Raw genomic sequence first — 9291 nt, forward strand, 5'->3', positions numbered from 1 at the left:
ATAAATTATCAGTATAGATTGATATTATTTTTGGAGAAATAGTAGCATAGTAATTGCTTCTCTGAATTAACTTTACATATTAAAGTTTAATTGTATCAATAATGTTATTATATATTTAGTTTTGAAGATTAAGAAATGAATTTAAAAAATACATTTTTAATATTTTAGATTTAAATTAAAAAGAAAAAAAGGAAACATCCGTTTTAGCCTTTACTCAATTAACACATTTCATTTGTTTTAAGTATTTGCATTTTTTTCCACACCCATCACAATTAAAATTTTGACTACATCTCCCTCCCAACCCAACCAGGTCAAAAAGGTCGATTCAACAAGATTTAAAAGTTAAAAGGCCGTCCCAACCCAGCTACCCATTTGTGTCAACAACGCAGCCTTCCATTCAAAATCAAACAAACATGAAATTCCAAACTTACCCTTCATTCTCTTAATTAAAGGCTAATTTAATCTCTTAATTACTCTTGTTAATTCGCTTTGATATGATAAAAATTATGTTACAAAATCATATAAAACGATATTGATATGACTGCCCTGTAACATAATATATATATCACATAATACTAACCATGTAAATTACAACAAACAAAATTATTCATAAGTTTCATGGAAATCATATTATAAATTTTAACTTCCTTTTAACTATTTTTTAAAACCATATTATAAATTAAAATTATTCATACATATATATACTATTTAAGGTTGGATTCGAATAAAGCTAGCCTCAGTTTCGAAAACTGAATTGGCTTAGATTTATTCAACTTGAATTTAAACTAGTTTAAGTCAAAAGGGTCAACTTTTTTTTTTAAAACTGACCTGAACTTGAGTTGAAGAAAATTAAACTAGATTTGGTTTGTGAGTTGGGGATGATATGATTTGGTTTAAATTCGACTTGCAACTTAATACAAGTTATGTCAAATGATTATTAAAATAATATTGTTTTATCTATTATTAGGTAAAATGATATCGTTTTTTAATTAACTATAAACTGGAGTTACAAATTCGAAATCATAGATTCAAATCATAAAATTGAATTGAACGGAGTCAAACTTTTTCATTTAAATTGAACTCAAATTATATTTAATTTTGACTTAATAAATTCAAACCGAATTTAAATAAAAAATGCTCAAACTCTTTGATTCATATCCACCCCAAAAATATTCATTTTATTGTAATTTCTTTATACTGTATGAATTAATGGAGATGCATAATTTGTAGAGTATTATTTTGTGGAATTTTTAATGTACTAAGTTGGAAAAAAATAGCATATACTTCATTTATTATAAACTAATTTATGAAATAATAATAAAATTTTATTATATGATTAAGTGATAGTTTATAATTATGATAATACTAAATTTATCTTATTATTATTATTATTTTTTCTTGAAAGTGTCATTTAATTTATAATAACCCTTAATTTTTTTAACTCTTGTTTTAAAAACAATAATTTACTATTTAAAAATTGATTAAAACCTGAATTATTTACAAAAATTTAAAAATAGATTATCTTATAATTACGCCAAGATTTCTCTTTTCATTTTGTTAATATTTCTCTAATCTTTAATTAATATTCTTTTTGTCCTTGTAATCCTATAAGAATATGAATTTTACTTGCAGAATAATAAAAACTTTTGTAAGAAATCCAAAGCTAGGTGATGAACCCACATGGCCTACCTGGACAAGGCAGGTAGCTGTAATTTCAAAGCTTCTCATCGCCATTAAAATATTCATTAATCTTTTCCAGTAAAACCCTCACCGTTATTGTGTTTTTTTTTTTTTTAAAAAGAAGAAACGAAATGAAACTAAGTTGAAGAAAACCAATGACTCTGACTCTGTGCGTTTTCAAGCCAAATGGTCCCACTTTGATGCATGTGTTAGACTTGGTTTCAGATTCAGAACGACTCCTCCCCATTAGTTACCCTTCTTGAGTTTTTCAAGTGTGCTGCCTTTCTTTTTACTAATTATTATCCCATGTGGTATCCAGGAATTGATTATTTATTGAATTTTAGGACCATTTCAGTGGCTTAGTTGTTCCTTTTCTTTAACGGGTATGAGTGGTTTCGGCCTTTTATGTTCTTTTTAAGTTTCAGTTAAAAGATACTTTTTGGTGAGGTTGAGAGTTGGAGTGGAGCAGCCTGAAATCGTTTACCTAATTTGGGAATTAGGTGGTTTTGGGTTGAGATTTGATTGTTTTAGTGCTTTTTTTGTTTGAAGTGGGTATGTCTTATTTGGGTTTTGGAGTGGTTTTAGGGTTTAATTTCATGGGATCAGTGCTGGGATTGTGAAAAATATTCACTTTTTGAAGGCACTGGAAGATTCTGGAGAAGTTTATTGTGCAGATTGGTCAGGTTTATCACTGAAGAAGCTACATTTTGAGTTTTTGTCTTTGGTTTGAGGAAATTGGGCTTGTTTTCTGAAGTTTTTGCGGGTGATTTTGGCTTGTTTTCAACTGGGTTTGTGGGGGTTTTTTTTTTAAGGCCTCTGAAGTGCTTGGTTTGATGTTCTAGTTTGAGACAGGAATTCAGGAGGCTGTTGTGGCAGTTTCTTCTTTTGCTCAGCTCTCAATTTGAAGCTCAGTTGTTGACACTTTCCAGCTTGTAATTTGAAAAAAAATATGGCTTGTATGAAGCTGGGATCTAAAACTGATGCCTTTCAACGGCAAGGACAGGCGTGGTATGAAACTACACATATCTGTTCTCTTTGTGATATATTTTCGTTGTTAATTTTAATTTGTGCTCATCTCCTATCATTGTTGAAGTTGTTACTGGTTTAAGTTTTCGTGTGCATAAACTAGCGTTATCCTTGTCAACACAAGCTTACCAAATTTGGGTGATTCTGTGATGGTCTGGATTCAGTAGTAACTTTTTAGTTGACAGTGAAAGCTTACCTGCACTTGCATTTTCCTAAATAATTTAGTGTATTTAATCTTCAATCTGAAGCTTAAATTTGTTTTCTGAGGAGAATTTTTGTATCCTATTGAAAATGAGGTAATATTAGGTGAAGTGTTATTAATTGTTCATTGGATTGTTGGAAGAATGCTTCAACTACTTGTTGTTGATGGATCTACTAACTGAGTAACTAACAGTGCTTCTGCCTGGAAAGCTGATAGACGGATTGGTTCATTTTAGGATAGTCTAACTACCTATATGATGTTTGATTTGACCATGAAGCTTAAATTATTCAACCATTTGTTGTCAGGGGGCTTGCAGGGGTTGTAAAGAGGAATTGAAACAACATTCCTTAGCTATCTATTGCCCTCTGCTGCCATGATGCAATTATGCAACATGAAAATACTGTACAAATCTTGTTTCATTGACTTCAAATTTCAGTTTACCTGACTAAGATTCTGTTTATATATATCACAAGCACATCCTCTTCTGATCTAAACATTATAAATACCCTTCAAACTTGGTTGCCAGGACTACATTATAGGATTCTAAGTATTTTCTGTGATACTATATTATGTTAGAGTTCTTGTGTAGTTGTAGATAATGTTGTTTAGCAAATGTTATAATCTATGAGAAACAATACCTCTTCTAGTGAATGTACCCAGCTACTTAGTTTTCACTCGTATTGCTTGTAATGCACTTCATTTGTGCCTAAATAATGATCTTTTTTGACATGTATCATTATAGGTTCTGCACAACTGGTCTTCCAAGTGACATTGTTGTTGAAGTTGGAGAGATGTCCTTTCATCTGCACAAGGTAATAATATATGTCATTCATCCTTATACTCGTTTTTTTCTTTCATTGTTTCTTTTAATATTTTCATGTATGCACTCACTTGATAATTTATATATGGTTGTATCATTTGTTTCTTGATTTGAGAAATGGTATATTGGTTCTCATTTGAGTGCCCAACGGAGGTGGTACGCTATATGTATTGTCTTTGTTTTGTTTATATTCCAAATTATTTTTCCATGGTCAAATCTAGTCCATTAAGTTTCTACAGTATTGCATAATAAATTTTTAATCATGTTTGTTCTTGTTCTTCCAAAATTTGTTAAACCCAAATCTATTGTCTTTATGGCCTATGAGTTGTTACCCAGAGCCATGTGATATGATTTATTTATTTATTCTTATTATATTTAATTTTCTTATATTTATTGTAACTTTAAATGGGTTATAATGCCATTGAACATTGTAGGTGAGATTTTCAGTAGTTTGTCTGGGCAATGTTATGATGATATGGTCTTGTATAAGTCCTGATAAAGCCATCTGCTATTCATACTTATGGTAATGCCATCAATGGGCCGAACTACTCTGTATAAAGTGACACTTTGAAACTGCTTCTTATTAGAGATCAGCCTGTTACATTTTGTATAGCTTCTGATTTTCCTGCACTTTCCTTTCTCATGTCTTTTTCAATGGGCACTCACTGTGTAGTCAATTCTAATCTCTTAATCTTTCCTATACATTTGATGCAGTTCCCTTTGCTTTCTAGAAGTGGGGTTATGGAAAGATTGATTGCAAAATCATCTGAAGAATCAGAGGAAAAATGTGTCATAAGCCTCCTCGACGTCCCTGGTGGTGCCAAAACATTTGAATATGTTGCAAAGTTCTGCTATGGTGTTAAACTGGAATTGACTGCTTCAAATGTTGTATACCTCCGGTGTGCAGCTGAGGTTCTTGAAATGACAGAGGAATATGGAGAGGGTAACTTAATTACGCAAACTGAAGCCTTTCTCAATCAAGTTGTCCTTCGCAATTGGAAAGAATCTCTAAAAGCACTGCAAACTTGTGATGATATTCTTCCATATGCGGAAAAACTTAATATTGTAAAGAGGTGCATTGAGTCTCTAGCAATGAAGGCATCTACTGACCCAAATTTATTTGGTTGGCCTGTAGTGGAGCATGGCGGACCCATGCAGAGTCCTGGTGGGAGTGTCTTGTGGAATGGGATAAGTACAGGGGCTAGACCACAAAATTCAACTTCAGATTGGTGGTATGAGGATGCATCTTCATTAAGTTTACCTCTCTATAAGAGGTTGATTGCGGCAATGGAATCTCGTGGTATTCGACAGGAAATTATTGCTGAGTCCCTTACTTTCTATGCCAAAAAATTCTTACCTGGGCTGAATCGGCGTCAAGGTGCTAGTGATTCTAGTACCCGTCTAGTACCTGTGGTTTTGGCTACTCCTCCATCAGAAGAATATCAAAAAGTTTTATTGGAAGAAATTGATGAGTTACTTCCATTTCAAAAGGGCCTAGTCCCAACCAAGTTTCTTTTTGGTCTACTTCGAACAGCCATGATACTTAGAGCTAGCTCCTCATGCACATCCAATTTAGAAAAGCGAATTGGGATGCAGCTTGATCAAGCTACTCTTGAAGATCTATTGATGCCGAATTTCTCTTATTCCATGGAGACACTTTACAATGTTGAATGTGTGCAGCGGATTCTGGACCACTTCCTTGCTATGGATCAGATCACAGGTGGTGCCTCTCCCTGTTCAGTTGATGACGGCCAGTCGATGGGATCACCTTCATTGACACCAATTACAATGGTAGCCAAGTTGATTGATGGGTACCTTGCAGAGGTTGCACCTGATGTTAATTTGAAGCTCCCCAAGTTTCAGGCCCTTGCTGCTGGTGTTCCTGAATATGCAAGGCCCTTGGATGATGGTCTTTACCGGGCTATAGATATATATCTGAAGGTACAATACTTTCTTGCAGCATCAAAGTTCTTAGACTAGATAGCTAATAGCATTTATGGCAATTTCTGTTATTGTTTCAAATTGACATCTCAATATAATTTGATAATAGAGGTCACATTATCACTTGCATTAAAGGACAAGATTTGCTTAGTCCAACTAAAATATGTATATCAGTCAACAATGTAGCAGTTTTCATAGTATTCTTAGTTTAAGTCATTCAGTCCGAATTTCAAGCCTTAAACTAAGTAAGCCTATAGCTGCCTCTCTGTGTCAACCTATAAAAACCAAATACCTGCTAATGAAGAATAGGATAGTTTGCTTCCGTTTCATGATGAAATGTTGAATGAAGCTCTAGCTACTGACACCCATTACTTAACATGACAATAATGGGGTATATGAAAGTGTTTAAAGCAAAAGATTTTAATGTAACCTCAAATCTAAGTATGTGACTTTTGAGAAATACTCGATTATGCTTAGGTTTACTATGCATGCAAACCTTTTAATTTTTTTGTGGTTGTCAAACTTGTAGTCACACCCATGGTTGGCAGAGTCCGATAGAGAACAACTTTGCAGGTTGATGGACTGCCAAAAGCTATCCTTGGAAGCTTGCACGCATGCTGCCCAAAATGAAAGGCTTCCCTTAAGGATAATTGTCCAAGTCTTGTTCTTCGAGCAACTTCAGCTCAGGACTTCTATTGCCGGTTGCTTTCTTGTTTCTGATAATCTTGACGGGTCAAGGCCACTGAGAAGCGGGTTTGCTGGCTCACAAGAGGGAGGTTGGGCATCCGCTGTGAGGGAGAACCAGGTTCTGAAGGTGGGAATGGACAACATGAGGATGCGAGTATACGAGCTTGAAAAGGAATGTTCAAGCATGAAGCAAGAGATTGAGAAGTTGGGTCGGGCAAAGGGACCTAGCACTTGGGGTAACGTTTCTAAGAAATTCGGATTCAAACTAAAGTCGCAAATGTGTAGTGCACAAGAGGGCTCAGTTAGCAAACAGAACAACGGGAGTGGGAAGCTTGAGAAGGTGAAGGAGAGGCATGGAAAACACAAGAAAAACTGGTCACCAGATGGGTAAGACCATCCCATTTCCATTAACTATTTTTCTTGAGGTTTCAGAGTTGTTATTGCTTCTACTTCCACTTCTAAAATTTCCATCTCCTTGTATGCCTGCTTAATGTATTTTTTTAAATCTTCATGTTCTCATCATATGAAATTTGTAATGGAGAAACAAAACATCATGGTGCAATTTGCTTCATGTAACATTATTTAACCTTTCTCTAATTTTGCTCTTATAACAATGCAACAACTTTATTTCATTCACAAATTACATTTCATGAAGAGTAAATGTGGAAGCACAGTCAGAGAAGTGTTAAAATAATGTAAATTTTTTAAGAAATTATATATAGAAGAGAAGATAAAAACAAGTTTAAAATTTGACACAGAATTTGTAGTGTAATTTATAGTTTAAAAAATTATTATTAAATATTATTAACTTATATTTCCATTCAAATTAATACAATTGGAGATCATAAATGATAGATCAATCATTCAAATCATATTTTATTTATATTTTTAAATGATATAAAATAATTTTTTATTACTAATTGTCGTATTATAATTAAATAAAACTCTTTATTTTATCAGAAAAGTCGTGTTAGAACTTGCTTATTTAACTATGTTTTCTTAGGTTGCTTGTCGTTTAAGATTTGAGATAATTGTTGTTCGTTTGCTTTGCTAACAAAAAGAATTGAGAAACTCACATGCATGACCTTTATATAGTGTTTTTTTTTTTTTTGTTTTTCTCTTTATCTACCACTTTTACCGTTCCTTAATGTATAACAATTTAGTTTTCATTTTATTTTTCCAATTTTACTAATTATTATTTTTCTTTAGAATATTTTGATAATGAAAAAAACTTAATATGTTTTAAATGGGAAAAGTGTACAAATGATTAAGACAACTTCATTTTATAGATTTGATTGACTAGGAACATGTGCAATATAACAATTGTAAGAGACACCTTATAAAAACAACTAAAAGTTCTAGAAACAAAAAAGAGTTATTATTTGTTTCTACAAGGGCTTCCTTACCATGTTTACTTTGCATCCATTCTTGCTCAATTAAGTTTACAAAAGTAAATCATCCTAATTGTTTGAATACTGCTTTTGTTTAGAACATATTTAAAACTTTTTATTACTAAAGTATTTAAAAAAAAAAAATTGTAATACTTTTCTTCAGGTACATACCCCTGATAGGAATACACCAAAAAAGACGTGCACAACTAAACTATTTGAAAATGTTAATACATGATCATAATTATAAAGCGTATAAAAATGTGATGTAATAAAAACACTTTATTAATCAATATTCATATGATATTGTGTGTTTGAAAATACTAGCAATAATGACAATAATAAAAATAATAAAACCATATATCTGATGAAAACTAAGTAACAAAAGGCCTATATTCTCGTGCAGTTGCTAACTCGACTACTGGATCTCCTGTCTGTTCTACTACTCACCTTTACTTGCAAACATACAAAAGGAAACACGTGAGTTAAACTCAATAAGTGGTGTCGAACTATTATGAATAATTGATAATAAAACTTGCATTCCATTTGTATGTTAAATGTTGTCATAGTATGACACATTGGTGCCTTGACATGGGTCGTCCACGGAAGATATGAAGACCAAAACTGAAATCAACATATCTAATGCCTTAGTAAAAACTACTATTGTGTCTAGGGATGGCAACGGGGAGGGGCGGGAAAGGGATATCAATCTCTGTCCCCGTCCCCGTTACGAGGATAACAAAGAATCTTCGTCCCCTCCCCGCGAAGGAAAATCCTCTCCTTATCCCCTCCCCGTCCTCGCGGGGAAAAATCCCCTCTCCATACCCGTAAATATAAATTTTAATTTCTTCCTGTATTTCAATAAATAAAATAAATCATATTTTCCCAAAATATCACTTGCTACAAGAGCTACAAAATATTCATTATTATTTTAGCTCAAATACAAAGTTTTCACAAAATCTAACAATATGCAATAATCAATCTCTTTATTAGTAGCTCTTCATGTTGATATCATCATTAATTCTTCATGTTGATACAAAGCAACATTTTTAAAACTAACCTGCAATAATCAATTTTAAAAGCAAAATTAATTTAAAAGCAGCTTATATAAGAAATACTAATGAATTTGTAATTAAAAATATTAAACTAATTAAAATATACTAGAAAATCAAAATCCACTTACATGCCAAACATCAAGGTTGGATAGTGAAACTCAAATCCATGTCATCAATTATCAACTACAACACATGTAAAAAAATAGGTAATAAATTCTTACAATATTTTAAAAACCAATGTTTCATATTCCACTTAAAAATAAAATTAATTATTTGATTTTATTAGAGAGATTAATGAAAAATACTTATTATCTTCTGAATAATTATCATCGTAGATTGTCAAACAAGACACTTCACCTTTCAAGAAAATAAAAAAAATTGAAGACAAAATTTAATAATTATTAACTTTATATTAAAGTTGATAAAAATTCATTTTATTACCTTTTAGGTCAGCCCATAACCAATTTTGAGAACACATCAATGCCTTCAATG

At 32.2% G+C, this 9291-nt stretch overlaps 1 protein-coding gene across 1 annotated transcript; it reads left to right on the forward strand.

Moving 5' to 3' along the window:
* The first annotated feature begins 1661 nt into the window (after positions 1-1661).
* LOC123219319 (BTB/POZ domain-containing protein At1g30440) lies at positions 1662-6970 on the forward strand. Its single transcript, XM_044641209.1, has 4 exons — positions 1662-2688; positions 3651-3720; positions 4443-5669; positions 6199-6970. Exons 1-4 carry the CDS (start codon positions 2630-2632, stop codon positions 6745-6747), a joined length of 1905 nt encoding a protein of 634 aa, XP_044497144.1. The 5' UTR covers positions 1662-2629; the 3' UTR covers positions 6748-6970.
* Positions 6971-9291: the final 2321 nt, after the last annotated feature.

The sequence above is a fragment of the Mangifera indica genome, chromosome 6 (genome assembly GCF_011075055.1).
Source record: "Mangifera indica cultivar Alphonso chromosome 6, CATAS_Mindica_2.1, whole genome shotgun sequence".
Taxonomy (NCBI): Eukaryota; Viridiplantae; Streptophyta; class Magnoliopsida; order Sapindales; family Anacardiaceae; genus Mangifera; species Mangifera indica.

What these genes read in the sequence shown, in the direction of transcription:
- LOC123219319 (XM_044641209.1), top strand. Translation starts at nt 2,630, where the DNA reads ATGGCTTGTATGAAGCTGGGATCTAAAACTGATGCCTTTCAACGGCAA. An exon ending in CAACGGCAAGGACAGGCGTG is followed by an intron (nt 2,689 to 3,650) that starts GTATGAAACTAC and finishes GTATCATTATAG; the next exon opens with GTTCTGCACAACTGGTCTTC. An exon ending in CTATAGATATATATCTGAAG is followed by an intron (nt 5,670 to 6,198) that starts GTACAATACTTT and finishes TCAAACTTGTAG; the next exon opens with TCACACCCATGGTTGGCAGA.